Source organism: Nilaparvata lugens, chromosome 11 (genome assembly GCF_014356525.2).
Source record: "Nilaparvata lugens isolate BPH chromosome 11, ASM1435652v1, whole genome shotgun sequence".
Taxonomy (NCBI): Eukaryota; Metazoa; Arthropoda; class Insecta; order Hemiptera; family Delphacidae; genus Nilaparvata; species Nilaparvata lugens.
In genome coordinates, this window is record NC_052514.1 from 18,792,544 (window position 1) to 18,819,642 (window position 27,099).

The 27,099-nt window shown below is 35.9% G+C and overlaps 3 protein-coding genes across 8 annotated transcripts in view; 2 read left to right on the forward strand and 1 right to left on the reverse strand.

Moving 5' to 3' along the window:
• Window positions 1-10,869, forward strand: part of LOC120353649 (serine-rich adhesin for platelets-like) — a 72,201-nt gene extending 61,332 nt beyond the window's left edge. The window contains exon 6 of the mRNA XM_039438211.1: window positions 10,657-10,869. Within this exon, the coding sequence (XP_039294145.1) occupies window positions 10,657-10,869 (213 nt within the window). The remainder of the gene's footprint in view (window positions 1-10,656) is intronic.
• LOC111064110 (PPE family protein PPE2) overlaps window positions 1-27,099 on the forward strand; it is a 143,145-nt gene that overhangs the window by 42,685 nt on the left and 73,361 nt on the right. The window lies entirely within an intron of this gene.
• Window positions 21,802-26,175, reverse strand: LOC120353572. Its single transcript, XM_039437770.1, has 3 exons — window positions 25,792-26,175; window positions 24,388-24,518; window positions 21,802-22,308 (listed from the first exon to the last, which is right to left on the reverse strand). Exons 1-3 carry the CDS (start codon window positions 25,869-25,871, stop codon window positions 22,013-22,015), a joined length of 507 nt encoding a protein of 168 aa, XP_039293704.1. The 5' UTR covers window positions 25,872-26,175; the 3' UTR covers window positions 21,802-22,012.

Consider the following 27,099-nt stretch of genomic DNA (forward strand, 5'->3'; position numbering starts at 1 on the left):
GAAATGTGTGAGAAATCTTTTTTGTGTTCCTTGATCCTAAGTACCTTCTCTTACATTCAACTTGAAAACATCAAGGTCATGGATACTTAATGAGAGGCCTCTTGTTATCCTGCTCAAGTATCTTGAAAGACTTTAAACTTTAAATTTAAAGGGTTCGCTGTATATCTATGAAAATCATGATCTTGAATATATCAAAATCATCAGAATATTCTTCAGGATAGCGTAGGTGTATAATATTTCATTTCAAAGACAGGCTGAGATGCTCTCAGGTGCGTTAAACATGAGATAAGCACATGCTTGTTGAGAGCGTAGAGTAAAGCCAACACTGATGGAATATGTGCACTCAGTCTCCCTGTTTATTCATTTCCTTGTTAAATCAGAATGTGCCAGGCAACAAACAGGGCAAATGTTTGACTTTCTCAGCAAGCCGAGTCTTTATCCTTAAAGAGTAAAGTGCTCCATTGTTATGTGCGAGTTTCACCAGCGAAAAAACGCCAAAAAGTGGAGAAGGGATTGAGGGCTTGAGCCCTGGAGTGGTAGATTAATGAAGTACAACACAATAGGGACTCCATCCTGTGTAGACTTCGGACAGGGAAGCCGCTATTATTCACGTTTCTTCAATCTAAACATCAATCTAGACCTAAGGGCGGTTTCCAACAGAGATGTTTTCCGGATCCAATATTTCTCCTCCCTAATCGCACTCAGGCAAAAACAATCTTTCCACCTTTCACACCAGTCACTTTAATCCTTGTTTCTTCTGTGTGTGAGATGATTTTACAATGATCACTTCGACCAGATATTTTTTAAATAAAAATTCACTATAATCATTTCAACTGATGAAAATTACTTTGATAATTTGACATCCTGATAAATTAATATATACAAATATTGTTCATATGAATTCTGAAATCTAGAGAAATAAGGAGCGATTGATAAAAAAATGAGAGAGAAGAAAAAAATGTCCAATAACTACAGAAACTAGCTCGAATAGTCATTATCGAGGCTAAAAAGTGAGAAAAATTTTCAAGTAAACCCGTATTGAACTTTGTAAGATTGTTAAACATTTTTTGATATATGATCAGCGATGTACTTTAGAGTGGTAGCTTTATCTACCAATTGAATACTCTTCAAACAAAGTCTTCAATATTTTTAGCAATTGTGAAGGAAGATTATGTTTGGATTCTTATTTGGAAATTGATCAATCTGATAAATTCAAAATTGTTGTAGATACATGTTTTTGGAATCAAAATTGTGTGCGAATTAATATATCATTTAAGTTACGTAAGTAACATAAACTTTAGACTGTGTATTCCAAATTAAGGTTTGGATCAGTTTTGGGCAAATTCATGTTGTTTTTCCTGGATTCTATTTGCATATGAATAAATAAATAAATAAATAACATGTTAGTAGTATGCTTCCAAAATCTCTCTGATTGATGAGGAGTAAATTATAAATAAGAAAGTTATGCACAACTATAGTTATGAACAACAGATACTACGATAAAATATGTTCAATGATCCAAATTTCATCATACATTTTTATTTTCTGTAGTATTAATTATTGAGGTATGAAACTTAAATCTAAAAACAGGAGTAATTCTGTATGATGGCTGAGCGCCAAAATAAACAGACATATTTCGACCGTGATGAGATCGGATTGGGTGCTCACCACCTCCCCCTCTCCCAACACCGTATTTCTATCAGGGATCAGTGCGCGTATAAATGACATGTTTTCGGGGGTAATTGCTGGTGAAACGTTTCGCTAACGGAAAAATCAGATCCGCTAAATGGCACACCGAGAGGATTTCCAGGGAGAGGATTTTCCAGTCGCCGAAAAAGGGAAACGAAATGGCGTGGAAAACGTCATCGCTACGTCGGTGACGCGTCCACCTGTGATTCCGAGAGGTGGGGGAGGGGAAGAACACAGATTTTCCAGGCAGATTGTTGCTGGTTTTTCCGTCGGAAAAGCTGCTAGGTAATTTTCACACGCTACACCTGCACGTCGTAAATCTGTCCGAATCGTCGCTCAGGCCGCACAAATTGAGTGGGCGCGCGCTCGTGTGGGTGTGTTCGCGTGCGTGTGTGGAACGAAGAGGTCGTCGGTTGTTGGCGTGATCTTTCTATCAGGACTCCTGCTATTTCCCGTCTTGTTCTCACCTCTGTTCTCTTTGTGAAGAAGCACCTCCAATCCAATATCTTCTCGCAGCTGGGTGATCTATTCGAACGCAGCTTGTTGGAAGAAATCGCTGACAGGTCCCTTGTTATTCCATTTGTTAAGCCAAGTGCATTATCTATGAGAATGTCTGCATTCGGATATTGTCTAGAGTTGTGTTGAAGGCAAGGGCTGTTGTGCAAAAATTAATAAAACTCTATTCCTTTTCATCGTAGTATTTCAAAAGAGAAGTAAGATTTTATTAATACAGTTTAAAACATGCTTTTAGTTATCTGAGCTTTGAAATTCCACCATTGGATTTTATTTCAGTATCGGATTTGGATTTCACTACTGAAATCTGATACTTGAAATTGAATTATAAAATGAAAATTGGATGAATGGAATTTTCTGAAAAAATTAACTGCCGGTTACCTTTGTTACCGCTTAAAAACAAATTCGAACTTTCTCTGATTTACTGTGCTATTTACACGATGATTCTGAATCTAAGGAAAATACCAATATATAATTGATTGATTCTGTGAAAGCTGCCAATTTCAAGACAAGACCGTTCAGAGATTGAAGACTGAGGAGCCTCTTCTACGTAGATGTATGTTCTGGGTTTAATCTTGATAAATTTATGAAAAAAAATAGCATAAATGATTCTTGTCACAACTTAGAATCAAAACGTTAGAAATAATAGATTAGAAAATTTAATTAAGCGTAGAACACTGATGAATTTAAGCATAATAGTTGAGGTTGGCCTTCTTTTTAGCCTGCACTTCTAGAATTGCATCCATGAAGTCTTTGTGAGTCACTGCAACTACCCCTCTTCGGAGAGCAATCGTACCGTATGTCAACGCGCTGCTGCAAACTGAGCCCCTGCGTCTGCCTTGACACAAGCTTTGTGAGGTGAGTGTGGTTGCGGCGAGTGTGTCGGGCGCATTCTGGAAGCTAACCAGAGCCTTCTTGTCCTCCACACGGTGTGACGGATCTGTCTACTCGTACAGCTCTTTGCACAGAAGTTCCAGCTGGCGTACATCCTGTTCCTCCGCCATTTTGCTGCTGATTGATTCTGACGGTATTGATTCAGTGAATCAATTTGATGAATGCTCACTTGAGTATGAAAATTGGATAAAAATTATGAAGTTAATTTTTTTTGGGAGTAGTAGTATGCCAAATATTACAGTATGTCAAATGGTATGCATCAAACCTAGGGGAAGGAATAGTTTTGTGCTGTGCCTGTTCTGCATCGGAAAAGCCGTTCAGTGTTTGTTAAAATGAGCTCACTCTTCAAATCCCACAATCTGTCTTTAGAAATGAAGCTCTGACTCATGCGTTGCTATATTTTCTCGGCTTTGTTGTATGGTGTGGAAACCTTGACTCTGAACAAAGAAATCACCAGGAGACTTGAAGCATTTGAACTATGGCTTTACAGAAGAATTTTAAGGATATCTTGGACACAAACGCAGAAGTACTGCAGCGCATGAGGAAGGGAGCAGAGTTGGTAAATACTATAAAATGCCGGAAACTCCAATACCTCAGTCATATAATGAGGAACACAGAAAGGTACGGGCTACTCCAAGAGATCCTTCAAGGCAAGATAAACAGCAAAAGAAAACCTGGTCGAAGAAGAATATGTTGGTTGGCAAATCTGAGGAAGTGGTTCGGTAAAACATCAGTAGAACTCTTCCGAATCGCAACCAACATAATCAAGATAGCCATGCTGATAGCCAACATCCGGAACGGATAGGCACTAAGAGAAGAAGTGCCTGTTCTGCCTCAATAAAATCGATTAATGAATGATGGCCACCACATAAAATTAATGAATTGTGGCGACCAAAGAAGCATTTTAGGACAGCAATATTTCAGTCTGTCTTTTGGGTGATACAGAGATAAATATATCTCTTTCTTTTATCAGATAGAACGACTAGCAGTCAAATTTCTCTGATAAATTAATTTTCTTTCAAAGATGGCGGACCTGCCGAAAGTTCTCGTTTTCACAATAAGAGAATAAATTAAATTATTGAAGAAATTTCTCTGCTAGTAGCTCTATTCAATAACAAAAAGTGATTCAATTGAGAGCAGTTCGTGATGGAAAACAAAATTGAAGATAAATGTAGTTGTATTGACTTTTGCTACTTGGTTGTATATATCAGAAAAAAATTCGTCCTACTCATGACTGAATAAAATCATAGAGAAACAATAGCATTAGTAGATATCCCATGGTATAGGGCGTTTATGTCGCAACTTTTACTGTTATCTCAAGCCTATAGTCCACGTAGTTCTTTTCCGTAAAGCTTTTTGATGCTGGTAGTCTTATCATATTGTGCCGTTCATACACTCTTACCCGGTCAAAACGGTAAAAATCGACAATAATCGACAGTAATCGGCTTGAGATAACAGTAAAAGTTGCGACATAAACGCCCTATACCATGGGATATCTACTTACGCTATTGTTTCTCTATGATAAAATGTAGATAGAAGTACAAATTGAATCATGCTCTTCAGGGTACTGATGATTTGAACCAAATTGAATAATATACTCGTGTTTAATTCGACTCATTTGTAATTTGTATAGTTGAGAAACTGAATGTCATCCGTTCCAAAAGTTGACTGGAAATGAGCTGTGATTAACATTATTAAACCATGCTCACTGACTACCACTTACCACGTACTACCGTTGGAAGTAAGAGGGAAGAATACACAGTTTGGTTTAGTGGAGAGAGATAGAAGAGTAATAATTGGACGATAAATGATTTGCAAACATGTGACAGTGTCATTGAAAATCGCCTATTTGCCACAGATGACTTTTGACTGGAGTCTCTATCGACACTGCATGACACACCCATGTATATAGTATAGGAAGCGTGCCTCAAAGACCTGACGCATGCAATATGATTAAATGAAAAGCATTTCTAAATAATTACTCTGACAGAAACAATATTGGGCGTTCGATGGAATGAGGATGCTCTTTGTCATGTTATCAAATTGATAGCTGGCTCACAGCCAAACAAACAATGACCGACCGGTCTCTGGCTCACTCGAGTGCCGTTGATTATGCGAAATTAATTTGTGTCACAGCTTTCAATTTGTTGCTACCGATTGAAACTCTACTCCGAAACAATCGAGTAGTGAGAGAATGCATATTATTCGTGTATGATTGCATATCGTTTCAACAAGCTTTTGTCTGCCTCTTCTAAAATCATATTCGTTCATATTAGGAGTTGATTAAAAAATCTGTTTTAATTTATAATAATTCTAACAGATATTCAAATCAGAACACTTGAATGTAGCCAAAAAACTCCTCTTGATTATCATTTGTTTTTTTGACGCTATTATATATATATATATTATATATATATATATTATATATATATATATATATTATATATATATATATTATATATATATATATATATATATATATATATATATATATATATATATATATTACAGTATTATATTCATGATTTCCAGAATATTATTATATATATCATGTTCAAAATATTATTTTTTGTGATTTTGCCATCTGTCGCTCCACCATGTATTCCATTCCCAACCTGAAGTAAAATTTTTGACAATTTTCGTTTTGAATTGTGAGAAGGAAACACACACTCTATAGATTTTTTGAAATATTGTTTCATTACTGTACCATTTTCCAAAAATCATGGAATTAATAGATTTTTAGCAAACTAGATTTTTTATTGCAATACATAGCGGATCATTTTATTCAGTGATAATGTAATCTATGGAGGACTATAATAATAATAATAATAATAATAGAGCAGTCACTCTGGAAAAATTACTTTCACTCTTCCTTGTGGGTCGGAGCAAGGGTGGTCAAGCAAAACCTCAAACAGGGATAATAATAATAATAATAATAATAAATTCATTTATTCTTCCAATTTCCAATTTATACATTACACATAATCAGAAATTATGAATAGTACAGTTGATATATCACAACAACAATCTTGCACATTATAAAAAATGAAGATAATAAAATAATACAATTACACGTTGTACAAAGAAATCACAATAACTCATTAACATCAAAAAGAAGAATAAATAATTTCAAGTACCCCGAGGATTAAAAGTCCTGTTTGGGGCAACACCATATTTTTAATTAGAAAAAAAAGCAATGAATTATTTTGCCGAGTCGGAACTTGCATAATATGACAGGGTGAGGAATTTTAGTTTAGATAACACATGTATATTACCATACTACTTTCCCTTCATTTGGAAAGAATAACCAACAATCACATTTCAAGCAATTAGCAGACACATAAATTTCATTTTATAAATTTCCGTCCATAATTATCAACATTATAGGAAAATAGCTCATAATAATATGTTGAATAATAATACTATCTTTACACAATTTCCAAGAGAGAAAGAAGACATTCCATCCAATGAAACCTGCAAATTCATATCTATTCTACTCTTGGAAATAAACTCTCCACATCATTTTGTAATAGAAGCCAAGCTTTGATTTCATTTTTAAAATGTTTTTTATTATTGATTTGCTTCAATTATACCGGCAAGTTTTTGAATGTTCGGGGGGCTACATACAAGTAAAATCTTCGGAATATTTCGTTATATGGTCACGGAGGTATTAGCATGCATGTCCTCTGATCTCAAGTCCTGTCTCCTGCCCCGCTCTATTTCTAAATTTGTTTCTCTTTCTCTTCCAAATCTTAAAATAGTTTTAAAAAATATAGGTATCTGAGAGGGAGCAGATTCCAGCTTCTAAATATAGCCAAAGACGAATGTATCATAGGTTTTTATCCATTACTTTGACAATGTGTTTTTGTCCCACTATTAAAGGATTGTTAATGGAAGAATAAGTACCTCCCCAAGCCACCATTCCATATGACAATCTACTTTCTACAGTGGCATAGTAAATAATTTTTAACACATCATTTGGGCATAAATTTCTAAGAAAATAAAACTTCCTACATGCTATCAAGATTTGTTTTTTCACGTTCTAATATGTTCCTCCCAACGCAACCTTCAATCAAGAAGAACGTATTTTATTGGAGATGTACTCTCCACGACTTTACAGTTGCAGTTGCTTAGCATGCACACTGAAGAATGAGCTATGGCATTCAGATTGTTATTCTCATTTGGTTTTAAGTTGAATTGCATAATTTTTGTTTTGTTTATGTTGAGTGTAAGAGAATTTCTATCGAACCAGTAAGTGAGCGCTTTTAAATCTTTAGAAATATGTATATTAATATTTTCAATGAATTCAGCTACGTAACTCAGAGCTGTGTCATCAGCATAAGTGGTAATACGTCCTTCCAGAGTTCCTGAGCAAAGGTCATTTACAAATATGGCAAATAGTTCAGCTGATAGGGCTGAACCTTGTGGGACTCCACAATATGTTACAGCCTCATCACTTAGATTGGAACCTATCCTAACCCTCTGAATTCTATGAGAGAGGAAGCTAGAAAACCAATTATTCCATATCCCTCGTATACCAGCTTTATTGAGCTTTGCTAACAACAATGAGTGGTCCACCGAATATATAAATGAATATAATAGCCTTCACAATAAAGCTATTCAAATAGTGTTAAACTCATTTCAAATAAGTTTTAATTATTTTTTCTTGGCGTTCGTGTAGTCTAACTGCTGCATTCGGAAAATGAAACAGTGGATGGTGCTTTTCAAGCTTATAATGCTACCAATATACTGTATAACCAGTCAATATATTCTCAGAACCTGTACCCTGATGATTTTCAGTTCCTATATGGATAAGGAAGAACTGTAGTGTATTGATCAGCCATAGAGATTCGCAAGCCAATCATCCTGATTCAATCATCAAGATAATAAGATACAAAACAATCTATAAACACCTGGAGTATAAAGTAAAGAGGAAGTAGAAATTTATGAAGCCTGTCTTGACAAATCAAAAGTCAAGCTAATCAAATACACAGTTGAGCGTTCTGTTTCAGTTTGGGAAACTCTGAACTCGAAATATTTACTATTTTGGTCCAGCACTTCGCTACATAACCTATAGTATTTATCAGAGACCTGGTTCGCATGGATTTGCCATTCTACCTGTTGTTTCATGCGGTCTAATATCTTTCCAAATTACGGCACAAGTATTGGATTCTGGATATATTGGTCATCATTTGGAGAAAAGGTTCACTCCAAAGTTACTATCTCTGTCTGATCATAGTGACAACAGGATTTATTTTCAGCAGATTCAAGTTGAACTGTATTTTATTATTAAAGTGAATTTAATTCCACCTCATTATATTATAGCCACCTACCATATTAAGTTAGAGTCTCGGGTCCCTTACTTCAGCTACCTTTGTAGACCGACAAACCCTCTGTTGAGCAAATTAACCTTTTCAATCTGTCCCATCCATATACTAGTCATTCTGCTTCGATACATCAATTTAAGTCATATCGACAATTCGATTAAACAAAGATCAATCAATCTAACCTGCAAATATCTATCATTGAAATATTACAACCGTTCAACTATTCCAATCCGAATCTGATTTGAAATTCAAAGACTTGTAATTTGAAAGCCGATGCCTAGATTCTCATCCTCTGTTATTTGATGCATACAAAAGTACCATTTGTTGGGTTTCTTTTTGAAACTATTCAAAGAAAACAATACGTAGGTTCATTGAGTCAGGCAAGTGATACAATAATAAGAAGAGGTAACATACAGTTGCCCGATGTTATTGTCTAAAATTATCTATGTCTAAACCATAAACTGTATCATGTCTCAAATCATATACACATCAACGTACAATTGAAAATTTTCTTTTGTAAAACGCAAACTGGGAGTAAAATAGTTCTAAGAAAGTCAAAATAAAAAAAAATGAATTTATCATTAAAATAATATGATGAGTAAATCTTGTTGAGTTTTGTAACTTCTGTTTGAAATGCTGAAATCGATGTAGTACTCGATTAAATTCATAACGGGTAAATTCAAATACTCAAATGAGTTTCAAATGAAGATTCTGAATTCAAGAAACTGAGAAGGCCTGAAATTGTGAATCATGGATAAGAAGCTCCTCTCTTGTATTTTCAGATCTTGCTCTTTCCAGGATAGCTAGACAAGAAATAGATCAACTCAAGTTAAGTTTGGTCTCATCAATAAAGTAATATTCTAGTATTTTCAGGGTATAATAATTGAAAGAGATGATTTGATTAATTTTTATAATAATGAAAAATTAAAGGATTGTTGACTTATTTGTTTGTTAAATGCTGAATGTGAATTATTTATCACTTTATTTTCAAAAAAAAATTGGATTCCAAGTTCTTCTTTACAGTGAAAATGTGAAAATTCTTCAAATTGAAAATTTCCCAATTCAAATGGTAACTTCTCACACCTTTAACATCCAGCTCATTCCAATCTTGGAAATTTCTCAACAGATTCCATTGGGGAAATTATTTGATGCAATCCGATTCCTAGAAAAGTAATTCGCTTTCCTATCGATTCATTGCCTTGTCAAAAATCGAGGCACACGATGATGTATTGCACAGCTTTCTTTCAGCAGCTATTTGAACCATAGCCATGATGTAGACTAGGGTTTAGTGTTAATAGGAAAGAATAGAAGGAAATAATGCACTGACACAAAAAAGAAGATAAAGTCAAATAAAAAGGAGACGTGGCGGATGGAAATGGGTTGGGTAGGTAGTAGATAAAAAAGAAGATGAAAAAGTAGAATTGAAACGGAGAGTAACAAAAATAAAAATGAAAAGGAATAAGAATCAGGGAAATGCTGTGGTTAAAACAAATAGCAAAAGAGAAACTTGACGAATAGAGAATCATGTGAGTCAAAAAGACAGGGATATATCGATGGATTTTATATAGGGGGAATATCGAGTTGAAAAATGAGTATAAGGAGAAGTTCAATGAGTCTTACGTTGAGAGGTAGGAGGATGACAAAGAAAAGGGAAATCGAGATAAAAAAGGGAAAGTAAAGAGAAGGGCATTAAGAAACAGGAAAGTTAAGTGAAATGGAAATTAAAGTGTGAGAAGAAGAGGAGAAGGCTAAAGAGAAGCCGAAAAAGTAGGAAATAAAGGAAGAGTTGGAAATGCTGGAGAAGAAAAGAAGAAGATGAAGAAGAAGAAGAAGAAAAAGAAAAGGAGAAGAAGACGAAGAAGAAGAAGAGAAAGGAAAGAAAAAAAAGAGAAGAAGAAAAAAAGAAGTAGAAGTAGTAGTAGTAGAAGAAGAAGAAGAAAAGAAGAAGAAGAAGAAGAAGAAGAAGAAGAAGAAGAAGAAGAAGAAGAAGAAGAAGAAGAAAAGAAGAAGAAGAGAAGAAGAAGAAGAAGAAGAAGAAAAAGAAGAAGAAGAAAAAGAAGAAGAAGAAAGGAATTAAAATAAGAAAAAAAGAAGTACAAGAAGAAGACGTAAGAGATGGATAAGAACAAAAGAAACTGATGGCAACGCCATTTATCTTGTAGTTGGCCAAGGAAGCCCGCTTACAGTTTCCATTTCTTCAACTATTTATAACGAGGGGTGCTGGGTTGTGGAGGTGGTGGTGGGTGGAAGGGGAGGGGTTAGCTCTGTGTCACGTGAGAGCGACCAACACCAATCACGTACAACTTGCAACATCTCACATGGTCCAGCTCCAGCTCCAGATAAGAACGAGCAACTTCCACCGGAAAACGACCACTGCACTGGAATGCTGTCTGCTTATGATCCCTCCTCCCACTTGCCTCTTGCCTACCGCTACCAAAGTTCTTGACTGCAAAAGTTTGTCGGCCGCCGAACGTGACAAACACGACGTGATTCAGTGAGAAAAAAGTGGCTGGCGATCACGTGTTATTGTTATCATCATCTTTGTTCCACTCCAATTCACTCTTTTCCTACATTGTTTTGCAGTCGGGAACAGATTTACTTACAGTGGTTCTCTTTCTAACGTTACAGTTTGTAACTCTTGGATGAGTCCCAAATCGGTGAAGAATCTTGATTTGATAAGCTTTTCTCAGTAGAAAGAGTGGGTAAATCCTTAGCGTGTATGAATTGGAAATAGCTTACACATACTGATATTTCTAGATATCATCCCAGCATTTCATTATGGATATAGCTTCTTGTATATTTAACCTGAGAAATTGTTGTCCTTCCACTTGAGGAACTAATTCAAATTAAACTGTGTAAACCGTTACAAATCATACAAAAATAAAACAAATTAGTACTGTGACATCACATTTCATAAGCGGGCTGGCATAGCTGAAATTGATAGTAGCGAGCAGCAATATCGATTAGATAAGATGCCAGCCTGCTATTTCTTCGGTTCATACAGCTTTAATTATAATAAAAATTCATTCCAATACTGTGATATTATAAATGTTTGTCAAGTTATATTTTTAATTATTGATCGATTAAACAGTCCTATGATGAAACATGAATGATTTTCGCATATTTGTCCTGCAAAGGCATGCAACATAATGATAGCTTGATGATGTCAAGGATTTATGAAGGGCATACTAAACTCGACTGCTATAAACCTATTACAAAATAATTATTATAAGCAGACTCTATATGAATTATATAAATTATTATTACAATTTATTATTCATTAGAGAGTTAGTTATATGAATAGTTTCTTAGAGAACTTCATAAATAATATAGTCCATTTCAGTATTATAAATCCGTTATTATATAAATCACCTTCCTAATAAATTATTTCATGTTGAGTAGCCCTATATTAGGTACTTATTGAGTTATTAGTATTCATTGATGCTTTATTGGTATTATTGGCATATAATTATGAATTATATGTTATCGAAATTAATGCTAATATTATTGACACATAATGATAAATCATATATTATCAAAATTAACGATAATAGGCCTATTTATCGAATATAATATGATATTATATGGATTGCCTTAAACTACTACATGACTTGTGGTTACACCAACAATTCGAAAATTATTTATCCGATGAACAATATTATTGCAAATCAAGGTAATATTTTTAATGAGGCTAATGTTATTATACAAATTAAATACAACAATTTCGGAATCATTTTAATTATCGAATATTGTAAGTTGAGGTGATGTTTCAATTGATGCGTATTATGCAATATTAAATATTATCAAAACCTATGACAATATTATTGGCAAATCAAGGAATATTATATATTATCAGAACTAATTGCAATATTTTATTGAAAGTTCTATTGTCCAGTATTGTATTATTTTATGAGACACAGTACAACAAGTTTGAAATGTTGGAGTAACTTAATCATTGCAAATAAAGTGTTATTTTTTATTGATGCTTATTATAATATAATATAATAAAATATTGGTAATAATCATCATAATTCATTTTTATATTTTTGATGTTATATTACGTTATGAGTAGGGTATATTACTTGTGATTCATGTGGGTGGAAGACTTTGCGATACTGGTTATTTTATACAAGCTTTCAATTGATGAGCAATAACCGTTCAACTTCTATCGCGCATTATAATCGTCAACGCTCATCATTGACTGGTTGTTATCTTATCGGCTATCTCACTTCATTTCAGTTGAAAGCTTCATTGTTATTGTATTCAATTATATTTTCTCTAATCTTCACTTTGACTTCTTTTCATCGTTGGATTGCTCAATTATTTGATATAATGATCTTCTCTTTGTCTACTTCTCATCGTTGAAAAATATGGGGAACGAATTGACCACTGATTCCAACACATCCACCAATGATTCACCCGGCGGACATCCACAGTCCAGTAGTTCGACGTCCACCCAAGAGATCCAACATCACTGGTCATCCACACAATTGAATGCGACAAATACAATGCAGGAGAGAGCGTCACCCACCAGATCGTCGATTCCAGAATCCGTTGCTCTGCGAAGGGACGTCATTCAAGAGGTCAATACAACACAGCCTATTGATGTAGCCGTTAACAATCCACCTTCTCATCCCAATACTACCGAAATAGGAAGCCAATCGGATCTAACACTACCTTCATCGAACATGGTTGATAGTATGCTGGATTTTCTTAATGAATTGCGTGAGGAACGGAGGGCACAACAGCGGAGTCTTGAAAATAGTCTGTTGAAAATAATGGAGGAAGCGCACATGAGCATGAGTTTGAGATTGGATCAAATGGAGGAGAATTTGCAATCAAACTTGTCAAGCATTGCTAAAAATTCACAAAAGGAGATGATTGAGAAAAATGCTGAATTCGAGGAATTAAATGACAATCACAGGAAATCGACTCAAGTGACATTGCCGTCTCAAGGTTTGGATCTGAAAGACAACTTCTCCGCTGCTACAGACGCTTCAGAGATAAGACTGAATACCAACGTTCCTGATTGTAGTCTTGCCACTGACTCAGAGCTTGGGAGAATTGAATCAACACAACTTGACACAGCAAAGGAAGTCAATAAAATGGAAACTGAGGCTCAGTTGTTGAAAAACAACTCTACAACAAACCTTGACAACTCTTCTTGCTGCATCATCCCGCCTTGCTGTACTGTTCCTTCTACCCAGCGGTCGAATAACATGTGTGATGGGAGTTGGAATGAGAAAAGACTGAGCTGGATAAGCCAATTACCAAGACAAACTTCAAGATTTTTCCAATGTTTTTCACGGGTGCAGTGGATCGAGTTTCATCCTGCTTTTGATAACCTTCAAAAAACAACCAAGAAGTACTTCCATTTAGATACAGGACCGTATACTGTTCAACAAATCTCAAGCCAGTGTGATTTCTTCAAAGTCCTGCTGTCTGTGAGCGGTTGGACTTGCTTCATGAGGCTCTCGATAGATTCACTTGCCGAATCATCCAGCTACCAGATTCAGGAAGAAAATGATATAACCTTGCCCTACTATACTCAAAGAGCTTCACACCGCTGTTCTACATTACTTCCGGACCCTGACAAGGCTCGAGAATCACATTAGATTAGCATCACCGTCGCTGTCATTGGAGTCTCTCCATTCCATAGATCATCAATCTAAGATCGACTCACATGGAATGCAAGTAATAAAAAGTAATTTGTTTGCAGTATGCTCATATTATTGTTATTATTCAGATATTTAATTATCATATTATTATATTGTAAGCCTATATGTGAATGTATCCCAAAGGCGAATTTATGTTATATTTCTATGTCACCAACTTGAAAATTGTCAAGTTGTGTTGTGTCTCCTGCTGCCCATTTAATGTATAACACGTTAATTAATTATTAACTTGAATATCATAATATTCACTATTCGAGAATATTTTCTTAATTGAAGCAGAGCCTATTTAATGTACTCTATTCCCGATTTTTATGTTCTTTAAATGTTAATCATGGTGCAGCAGGATAATGTGAACATTTATGTAAAATATTATATGTCTTTCTTCATGTACCAGTGCAGTTATCAGCACCTTAAGTGCGCTCCACTGTTAGGAGTAGCCCTTCTGGTCTTCAAGACGAAATATTTTGAAACTATATTCCAAATTCGGAACTTGAATTTTCAAATTAAACTATACAATTTTGCATTGGATAACTGCACAAAACGTTAAATTAACATGCAATGCACATAGTCGCATGAAAGGACAATTTTGATACTAACTGATCTTGTATTTACACTGATTGAATAATATTATCAACACAGACAAAAAAAAAAATTTTAAATTAAAAGTTGGAGAAAAATTACTAAATCAATAGCAGCAATGTGCTGTAATAATAAAACATCAAGTAATAAAATGAAATAACAGAACAAAGCAAAAAAAAAAATAAATAAAATAAAATAAAAATTAACCAAAGAAAAATGTCTGTGATATATTGTAAACTAACTCAGTATTATTATTGTTATTAGCATTAAGATTAGTATCATTGTTAAGATTATTATTATATTTGTTAGATGTTATTTAAATGTATATTATTTGTTATTATCAGCATGCCCCACTGTAAGGAAAATGAGAAAGTTATTAGATTCAAAGCTAAACATAGTCAATAAGTAATTATCAAGTTGAATAGGAGGAAGTAGAGTATAGTAACAGAAAACAATGCACAGCCAACAAACAAGAAAAAATCGAGTAGAGAAAGATTAATCATGAAATAGAAATGAAAGAATAGAGCCCAACACAAAATGAACATATCCAAGAGGGAGAAATAATCAATTGAAAAGACAAGTTTGTCTACGGAATGAATAATGAACACAGATATAAAATTTGGAAACAGTTATAATTGAAATTGGAGAAATCAAAGACAAATTAAGTGAGTCAGAAATGTGACATAATGCTCTAATTGTATTCAGTTTGTAGGAATTGCTATTTGCAAACTTATGTGGCATCACAGATGTTGTCATGTTGGAGATATTGGAGTATGGCGGGCCAGCAAACTTAGTATTGCATCTTCTTTGGTCCTCCGGGCCAGATTATTATTTGGGATTTTCTTCTTTTTTTTTTTTAGGTGAGTGGGGCTTGTTGCCCACTTCACTGATTATTGTAATTGTTGTGGAGAGAATTCCACTTGTAAAGTCGAAGGGCTTGGACCCAGACTCATATCAATTTTGTACTGATGGTTGATTGTTTCCCATTGGGTACTACCATAATCTTAAAATATAACAGTGTAGTGCTGGAGATGCTTGGCTAGTCTTGCTGCAGTTGACCCGATGTGAGGGCTGAAATGTGCTGTATGGGTGAGAAATTGGCAAGACCTTGAGACTCAACCTCTTGCAAATTGGGGCTTTTATGTGACATCACATTTCATAAGCGGGCTGGCATAGCTGAAATTGATAGTAGCGAGCAGCAATATCGATTAGATAAGATGCCAGCCTGCTATTTCTTCGGTTCATACAGCTTTAATTATAATAAAAATTCATTCCAATACTGTGATATTATAAATGTTTGTCAAGTTATATTTTTAATTATTATTATTTACCCTCTCTCGGAAAGGTGTTCCTCAAATTATCTCTACCTCCATGTTCATTATCTATTCCTCTTTTACAATTGAGGGTGCTTACCCCCACCTCCATAACTTTGGGGAAATATCGGCGTTATCTGCTAGAGTAACGGGACTCTCTCCCGGCAACTGAGAAGGAACTCCGCCTGTGTTTTCGTCACTCTTCTCCTAGACTCCTCGGGACTTGCAAACGTAAAGGTGTGCGGAGAATCGAAGTGATTTAGTGGTTTAGTGAATACGCGTGTGAAAGAAGGCTGGCGGACGGAAGACTACCACCTAATGCTCTACCGGAGGATTGCTGTCTGGGGACGATACTTAAACTAAAACCGGTGAGTCCGTTCCTTATGGAAAACTAGTAAAAGGGACCCTTAGGTCAAAATTACAAAAGTCTCACAGTACATAAAAAATTCTATTCATAGTGTTGAATATGTTGATTTACTATCAAGTGTTAACTTGAACTTGAAAATGTAAAGTATTGATGTAGGCAAGCCCCAACGTTAGTAGACAGAACGTTTATCTACTAACTTTGGGCAAGCCCTACATTCATCATGTGAACAAGGTTGCCAAAGTTATTGTTTTAGCAACAAACTGTTTGCATGTAAATAGCTAGTTAAGCTGCGTTTACACCAAAGTTATTAACAAAATGTTAATAGCTCAATCCTTGATATCGGGGACCGTGCTTCGCTCTGGAGTACAAAAGCATGAAAAATTTATTACGGAAGAAGAAACTATAATAACATTCATACAGAAATGTTCACCAGAGGAATGCAAAAATTTCCCTCACAAAGGTCCAGTTGCACAAAAGCCGGTTAAATTTTAATCCTGATCAACTTCACGTGAGCAAAATCAGAGAAGACCATTTCAAAAAGATGGATCTACTGGAATTAATCAGGATTGAAAATAACCCGGCTTTTTGCAACCGGCAATAAGTACCTAATTCAATGATTACAAAAGCTCAAAAGCTGAGTCATAATTTTGACACAGTCCCACACACATGAACTCGCTCACTCACTTCCATCACCAACAGATGACGGAATAATTATTATCAGCTTAACAGCTGTTTTTCCAAGGATGAATAATATAAACATCTAAACATGTAAACATCTGAACATATAAACATATAAACAGAAGTTGCTCGTTCAATAGTATAGGATAGATTCTATTAGATTGAACGGAACTAGACAAAAACATAAATGTTCATCATGTATGATAAGCTATGTTTAGAGTTTTATTATGAACGTTCCAAATTGATGTAGTATTCTATTTCTATCTTGTTCATGAATGTAAACTTTAAATGAATTAAGTGTTAATTAAAAAAGCACATTTACAACTGTATAATAGTTTGGAACGGCTAATGATATGCGGTTTCCGCCATTCATTTTCTCTTGAAATTCTGTACAGGAATCATGTATGTATGATCAATTTTCCATTGAGAAAATTGATGGTGGACTCGAAGTGACGCATCCAAGAAGGTGGACAAAAATTTTGAAGCGTTGGAAAAGTAGTCTTTTGATTCGATTAGGTTCCCCTACAATTATGAAACAAATTCGAATAGGAATCAATTATGAAACCTACTGTCTAATTATCCTTGTAAAAGAATTTCTATAATTTTCACCAGCTCTGTATGTAGCATATGGCAGACTCTCTACACATAAACTTAAATTCCTACTTATAAACTGCCAATTACAGATTCAATATAATAGTTTTTTTAGTCCAGGCTGCGGATGGAAATATATAAAACGAATAAAACAGCTTGGTAATTTTATTCAAAGAACAATACTCATAACTTTTCAATTCTCATCAGCTTTATCTTTATTGTTCAAGATGAGAAGAATTTGACCTTTGGCAAAAATAAAGATTTTTATGAAATTATGGAAAGACTACGAAAAAAATAATTCAATTTCTCCAATAGGAAATCTGAATTAATATGATTAAAAGATATAAATAGATTGAAGTTGGTAGATGGCAAATATGATAGTCTACTCTAATATTCTTTATTCAATCATTAATTCCACTAGGTTTCCTCGCAAAAGTGAATTTTATTTTGCTATCGGCTGAAACTTCCATAACAATAGCCATTCATTCGCTTTTAATAGTAACATTAGTTCTGTGCGAAACTTAGTGCCAATACTGTTGCAGAGGTTATCGAAAATAGCAGTTAGTGGCTGCTCTCAGCTGGTTGGTTACTGTGGGCTCTTGCAGAATTGAGCCTCCCATTAGCGGCTTTGTGACTTTGCACTTTCTGGACTTTACTTTGCTAAGCGCCGTCAATTCTTGGCAACTTCGCCTGCTCTCATTGAATTGCGTTACGTGCTGCGTTGCTGGAGAGTTTTAGCCCTGAAGATGCAAAACATGTAATGCTTTAACATTTAAACCCAATAGTATTTTGGTAGAATGGTACCAGGTGTGATGTACCAATGATCGTACAGTCCTCAAAATACAGAATAAATTTGTTCATAGGCTAGTACAAGAACGGAATAGTCTCTATCACCATAGAAACAATATAATCTTATCTGAGGTCGATAGACGATTGTTATCTAACTTACAAGGCAAGAAATAAATAAATCTGTAATTGTATGCCTTCCAAAAAATTAGTCAATGGAAAAAAACCGTATATGTTTATATGCCTATGGATTAGAACAGTAAAGTTATATTTGAAGGTTAGTTTCGAAATGAAAACATAACCCCGAAACAAACCAAGGCTAGCTCATTAACAAGTAGCAAATTGAGAAGGCAGTTCAACTAAACATCGATCATAGAAATAATATATTATTAAATTTTTCATTTTTATACTTTCGTTTCTAGGCCATATAAGCCCGAATATTTATTTATTTAAACTACAAAAAAAATATACTTGTTAAAAATATATGAACAAATTGGCTTAGCCATATATAACGTTTGAGGGTCGATATTCTAGCATATAAAAAACAATATAAACAAAAAAATAGGAAGAAATATTTATTTATTATGATATTCGTTATTGTTATAAACATATATATTCTTGTCTACTTTACGTTATACAAGCATGTCTATGTTCTATAATCTTTAGCTGTTCATTGAAGCCAATTTAAAAGCATATCATCATAGACGAATTCTATTATTTATGTATTATTATAATTATAAAAAACTATATGATAATTTGGAACAACTTCAAATCAGGAATTTCACCATATTTTTAAAGCTTTAAAGTTGGACACAGTGACACCACCCATTCGGCGTATTGGTTACGTCACAGAATCGGACCAATCCCGAATTAATATGTAAATTTGGCAAGATAAAATTTGGAGGAGAAATTGAAGTGAAAATTAGAAGAGGAAGACTCGAGGCCATTTTGCAAGGATCATCGGTAGGATGCAGACCTAGTCCACGTACCTAATTGTTCAAAAGCTTTAATTTCTGTTTCATGTAACTTAATCTTCGTTTTTCTGTTTTTTAAAAAGTTGTTCCAAAGTTCCTATAATAATTGTGATATTAAGATTTTAAATTCCATTCAAATAAACCCTGAAATTATATCAGTGAAGTCTGTTCAACATTTTTCGCCATGTGGAAGGACCCAGCCGCAACGATATATTCTACGGCCGAATATATTTCGAAAAACCAAAAAACGGAAACAAAAGTCTACGTAAGTTGTTCGAATATATAAAAGGGGATCCCCATAAATCTGCGAAAATTGTACAGCGCATAAATTCGTCCATTTAAGAAAAGTCATGACTATAGTTTTAAGGGTACAAAACTTATCATAATTAATTTTTATAATATTAAATACATTTAACTATCCACGCTGTACTTAGCCAAAAGGTCTATTTTCCTTAGGCGAAACCACACCCTGAGAATAATTTTAATTATTAATTTATTCTATTTTCTGAATCACCATTTCATATTAACTTGTTTTTTCTTGTTGAACTAGTTCAGTTTATGACCCTTTCCAAGGGCTATTATCCATTTCATTTTGTTCAATTGAAGAATACCGAACTTTCTATATAATATTTATAATTTAAAGATTCAAATCTGCTATCAACCAATATTTATTTTGTACCTATTGAAAATTATTATTCACATAATCTGTTCATTAATTTATTCAATATTTGCTGTAACAGTTTATCTCTCAGAATATATCCATATTACCGTTTTGTTAAACTGGGTTTACTTCATTATACCTCCAAATTCGTTCTTTCTCGACTGACACACATTGGTCATTCAGGACACGTCCTGTTTTGCAATAGTCAGACAGTAGCGAGTATAGTATCTATCATTAGACTATTATCTATTCTGGTGGTAAGTGGTGGTCGTTTTTCTTATCAAGTAATAAATTCTGTCATTGGGAGTATCCCACAGAATCAAATAGTAAATCGACTCCCACCGGCCTGCTACACCAAGGTGAAGTGAATGCCGCATCATCAGCCGATCAACGTTGAAAAGAGAGGTAATAGATTGTATAGACAACGTTAGAATTAAACTCGGTACTCGAAATATTTACTATTTTGGTCCAGCACTTCGCTACATAACCTATAGTATTTATCAGAGACCTGGTTCGCATGGATTTGCCATTCTAACTGTTGTTTCATGCGGTCTAATATCTTTCCAAATTACGGCACAAGTATTGGATTCTGGATATATTGGTCATCATTTGGAGAAAAGGTTCACTCCAAAGTTACTATCTCTGTCTGATCATAGTGACAACAGGATTTATTTTCAGCAGATTCAAGTTGAACTGTATTTTATTATTAAAGTGAATTTAATTCCACCTCATTATATTATAGCCACCTACCATATTAAGTTAGAGTCTCGGGTCCCTTACTTCAGCTACCTTTGTAGACCGACAAACCCTCTGTTGAGCAAATTAACCTTTTCAATCTGTCCCATCCATATACTAGTCATTCTGCTTCGATACATCGATTTAAGTGATATCGACAATTCGATTAAACAAAGATCAATCAATCTAACCTGCAAATATCTATCATTGAAATATTACAACCGTTCAACTATTCTATTTAATCTGACTATTCTAACCATCAATTACTTGTTCATTTTACGCCCTCTTCTTTCTACGGAACAAAATAGGTTACAACATTCGCCGACACAAGGTAAGACCCAATGTACAAGGAAATCGTACTCAAGACCGAACAATTATAATTCTAATTTATTATCACATAGTTCCAATTATACATTCCCGTGTCCCCCCTTTGGAGTAAGATCATGACACATGACGCCCCTCCAGAGACTGGGATTTGACACATGCCAACACAATGTGGGGCATTAAACGTTGAGAAATATTGCTCATGGTTTATGATTATAATTTTGGTTTTTGGTTTAATTGTTGAAAGTTTATAATTATCAATTTTAGTGCATGTTCATGCCCCTCCCAGGATCAGAACTTGACACATGGCGCCCAACGTGGGGCCTCTGATGAGACCCCTAGGCATGTACAGCTACACTATTAGGTTACATAATTATTTCACTAGTACCCAGAAATTTTTTCAAACTTTGGATCAATCCCAACTTGTCAAACTTAGCCTGAATATTCATCATAACAATCCTAATCAAATTAGAGTGACATAGAACCCCAATTATTAATAAGCCGTGCCCTGCATGATCAATGTGGATAAAAGATTTGTCAACTAGTGATGAATTTTTAGGGGAGAGAAAGAACGAACTTGAGATTGAACAGATCAATTTTGTATGTGGACTGAACCACACGAAAATTATAAAACAAGAAGGTTTTGTATCCTACCTCACAGGCAATTGCTATATGTTAGTATTATTTGTCATATTTTTATTGTTAATTTTTAATGTTTATATGTTTACCTCGAACAATTGAAGGTCAACGTGCACTGAATTATCCTCTAGTCATCTCGCGGCACTAATCACTGTGATAAATATTTGTTGTTCACTTATCTCATCACTTATCTAATTTTAAGCAAATTAGCATCGATTCGCTTGTCTGCTCACACACTACCGAACTGTCACTCGAACTTCCACGCTGTCAGCCAAGAATCTGCCACTTCACCATGGAAGACTCCAACCCCAATTCGGATGTCTCGTACCCAGTAGCACTACCCTCAGGACCCAGCGCACAGGCGGATGCGGCAATAGTTGACGACGCTCCATCCAGCACTCCCATTCCAGTGGACGACGAGGCGGAGACCCCAAGGAGTCGTGAACCCGGCAGCATATCCTCCATGGGCTTCAACACCAATAATCTGGGCCAGCATTCGTCCACCCAGATAGAGCTCCAGGATGTACCAATCGCTTCACCTCCATATGCCGCTCCTTCAATACCTGCAAATAAAGAAAAAACATTATTTGAGGATACTCGCGGACCTCTATCAATAGCACTGGCAAATAGCACCCTTGCTACAAACGAACAGTTGATATTTGAGATCGACGAACGGCGGAAGAAGGACCGAAAAGAACATCAGGAAGAGAGAGCAAAGGACCAAAAAATACGCCAGGAAGAGAGAGACCAGGACCGAGCAGAACAGAGGGAGAAAGAGCGCAAGCAGCAGGAAGAGAGAGACAGAGACAGAGAAGAACGGAGAGAAGAGTTCCGGCAATTATTAGCTTGCATGGAGAGCAAAACTACAGCCATCCTAGGACAGGTCGACCAGAAGATCTCTGAACAAGCTCAGGAAATTAAAACTAAAATCACCGACGATCTCAACACTCGGATGGATGAGATGTCCCTAAGTATGGAGAGCAAACTTACTGAATTGAACACAAACTTGCGGGTTGACATAACCAACAAACCCAAAAGCTAGAAAAGCGGATGACAGAGAAAATAGTTGACCAAATAAAGGTGACCGAGGAACAGACCCGAGCACATTTGCAAATTGAATTAAAAAATCATCACACTAAGTGCGAAAGTGGACGCCAGCACTTAGAACAAGAGCTTAAAAGAGCTATTCGAGCCGTGAGCACCTCCGTGGATCTCGTTAGTCTTAAAATTGAACAAAATACAAAGAACCAGTTAACCCTCGAGAGCCGAATAGACCACCTATCGGATCAACAGGAAAATCTAAGCGACAAGGTCAATTCCATGCAGGATGGCATTCAAGAGCAAAAAACCCAGTTCGAAAGGAAAATAGCCGCCACAGATTCGAAAATCATGCATCTGGAATCCCGAATGACTTTGGCACCGAACCTGAATGGTAGTTGCACACCTGCCGACAATTCTAGCATGTTATCCCTCGTCAACAATCTGGAAAAATTTAATAATACGCCACAGTCCATACAGCCAAAACCTTTCATAAACCAGCTTAAATCCATACACCAACTAGTGCCTACCCCCTGGCCAATATGGCGTCTAAAACTAACTGCTCTTCTGTCGGGTGAACCACTATTATTCTTCCACAACTGTGCTCAGGAGATAAAGACGTTCGAAGAATTCGAAAAAGTTTTCCTAGAGAAGTATTAGAGTGCAGGGAGACAACAAGGTTTGTTGGCAGAAATTGTCTCTAGCCAGTACGACACACGTGTGGATAATTCCTACACCACCTTCATCACCCGGCTCCGGTATTTGAATACGCAGCTTGATAATTCAGTACCCGAACCCGTGCTGGTAAGATTAATCATAGATAAAATGCCGAGATACATACGACTCGCATTGGCCACCCACCAAGTTACCAGCTTCAAAGAGCTGGAAAATTATCTACATCGTCTACAGACCGTGGATGACAAGCCCCAAGGTCGAAATAGACAGAGCGACTTCCACCAGAATGACCACGCTCCCAATCAACATCCGCTTACCACCGTCTCACCGAACTACGCACCCCATCGCAAACCCGACAACTGAGAAGAGTACCAAGTCACTTCATCTAGCCACGGACATCGTAATCCAAATCGCCCACCACAAACATATAATAACAACCAAAGAAACTTCAACTCCACTTATAATAACCCGTCTCATTACGACGGACGAGACCAAATTCAACGGCGCTCAAATAACAACAACCCAAACCAACAACATCGAAGGGAGAACATAATAAACACCGACCGGACACAGCAGAAACCGCAGTATAAAGAAGCTTCTGGAGGCCAAGTTAGCAAACCCGGACCTAGCAACCAGAGTAATTCACCGAACTCCTGACTAGACGACCGTGCCTGTCTTCAAGCACTGTTAACACATGTGAATTCCAGACCGGCCAATATGTTAGCAGCGCGAAACCAGGACAGGCGACGACTATGTTATCAGCATCGTCACCCAAGGCACGTGAGGTATAAACCCCGTCAATTGGCTAACAACGACCAATCCTTCCAAACCTGTCTACCCCTCGAGATTGTCAGTACCAGAACGGAAGAAACATCCCAGATCGTGGCGCCAGCAAACAACTACAGTACCAGCATGGAGGATCAACCTACCCAGCATGTCCATGTTGGAGCCGATCCGTATCCCGCCGAACACAGAGAGGAGCCGGAGGACGCCATCCACCAATCCGAGGGACAGCCCGAACCGTCGATGGCCGGCATCACCAATCCACCGAAGACACCTCCTGTAACAGATAAAACCGGCAAACATCATAACCTGTCACATTATCACAATAACAGAAGACGAAGAAAATATCACAGAAAATCAAGACAACAATTAAGCAGGAAGCAAGTTCAAAAAATAAGAACAGTATTTAGAAGGATTCGCCAACACCACCATCAAGTCAAATTAAAATCAATCATCCTTCATCAAAACACCATTTAAAAAAGAAGCAGGAAACCAGTTTTAAAGAAACAACAAACATTCCGGAGATTCTACAGTCCTCCTCATCATCTGAAATTAAAATCAAACACAGTCCACACCCACATGCAGGATAGGAAAACACTATCCAGAAAAATCAACAATCTCCGCAAACATGTTAAGTTTAAAAACACCAAACTTCATGTTACCAATCAGAAAGGAGGAACTATGTTTGCAAAAACCCACAACCACTACCGGCATGTGCGGTGGAAGCCAACTAAGCTAATAACAAGTCAAGGAAAACGGCTTATTATGAAAAGGATCCATCTCCATCGCCGCCATACCAGATTTAAACAATTAATGAATAACAGGACGGTCAAAAATCAACATAGATTCCCACTCCAATTATTATAAATAATACCATAGCCACCTCTAATACAAGGCCCCGGCCTACGATATTGCAACGTCGCAGTGTAGGCCTAGAATCTAATACATGATTGGTGAAAAAGATTTAAAAGAATACCAGCTGATCTTTTTCACCAATCATGTATTAGATTCTAGGCCTACACTGCCACGTTGCAATATCGTAGGCCGGGGCCTTTTATTAGAGGTGGCTATGATAATACCGAATGAGGGACAGCAGAGCGGGAATTCAATTCAAATTCATTAAATGACAGCGAAGCTTCATATGTCAATGATATTATACACACTGGATTTCATCTTAGCTGTTGAGATTGTCTCTAATAACAACAACATGGCACCTAACCTATTTCATGTAACCGGTTCAATCAGTCATTGTCGAAATTATAAATATACTCAATAAACATTTGAAGCATCACAGGCAAATTGAAAGCATCATCTAAATTCACCAGTTTATTTATTATGCAAACAAAATTAAATTATCAATTGCAGATCGTCAACAAAGATCCAGTCGCACTATCAGCCTAACTAACCTAAGAAAAGGGTACAACAGCTACGAAAGTAAACAAACGCAACGAGAGGATGAATAAACATTAGCGGTTAGCAAGATAAGCAGGCATCGGTCTAACAAATGATGATAAAGAAAGTAAATAATTTTTTATCTCTGTGATACTCACCGTGTAAATATTATGATATTTTGTCCACAACGAGGCGAGGTCGAGTTCCAACTCAAACCAAAACAAAGCTCCATGGACATTGTTACAGACCTGGAAAAGAAAATTATAATTAAAAATGAAGCCAGATAAATTTGTCCAATTAAGAATCTGTGCACAAATTATAAATATTATTAAGTGTAATATTGAGAATATTAAATTAAGCATTTGGCCTGAACACACAGGAAATTGTTTCGAGATTGTGAAAATCGATAGCCAGCTGTAAGCAAAAGAACGCATCAAGCAAAAGTGCCAACTTCACAAATGCCAAAAATTGTAAAATTGTTCGAGGTAATATTGTATTTATAAATGTATATCATGTAAAAAACCAATGAGAAAAACCAAAAATAACTTTATGTTTATTGTAATATATCTATTTTATGTTATTGCATGAAAAAGGAACTAGATATCGACCCATAACCTCAACGATATGAAGTAATAGGTCAAAATTATGAAAAGAATCGATTCGTCTAGTCTGTACCAAATTTAAGCATATAATACCTACTGATTAATGTAAAGTTAGCCAAATTCAAATGTTATAAACGTTCTATGTCTATTTTTGTGTAAGAGTCATCCAGGACAGGCGGTATCTAATGAAAACATCAACTCAGTACACATGATTGCTCGAAAGAAAAGTAGCCGGAAATTAGCTACCCGATGTCGACTAACTGTTGAAGTCACATCTATATTTTAAACATTGCATTGCATGGCGAAATGCCAAAAATCTATACTTTGAGGTAAATGTATCACAGTATCATTTACACTCACCTTTGTAAAGGGATCAACCTGAAAAAATCAGCTTGACTCTATCTAATTCATAGGAGACTAGAGGGACAGACCTCACTCCTAAAAGTTACTACCAATGGCCTGCGTGCCATTAAGGGGTACCTTATCACCTTAAGTTGCACCGGATGAGTCTGTGCACCATCTAGGGCACTTTGAACCCGTTTAGTGTTCGATGAACCAAAAATTTGCTCAGTTAATTGAGACCAGCTATGTAAGACAGCAGATACCGAGTCAATCATTTGGTACTTGAGTAAATCGAGCCTGCGCGCTCATAGATCCTGTTCCTGTATCATAAACCCGCCGACTCGATTTAGAGGGACTTTTTTGTGATGTACCAATGATCATACAGTCCTCAAAATACAGAATAAATTTGTTCATAGGCTAGTACAAGAATGGAATAGTCTCTATCACCATAGAAACAATATAATCTTATCTGAGGTCGATAGACGATTGTTATCTAACTTACATGGCAAGAAATAAATAAAT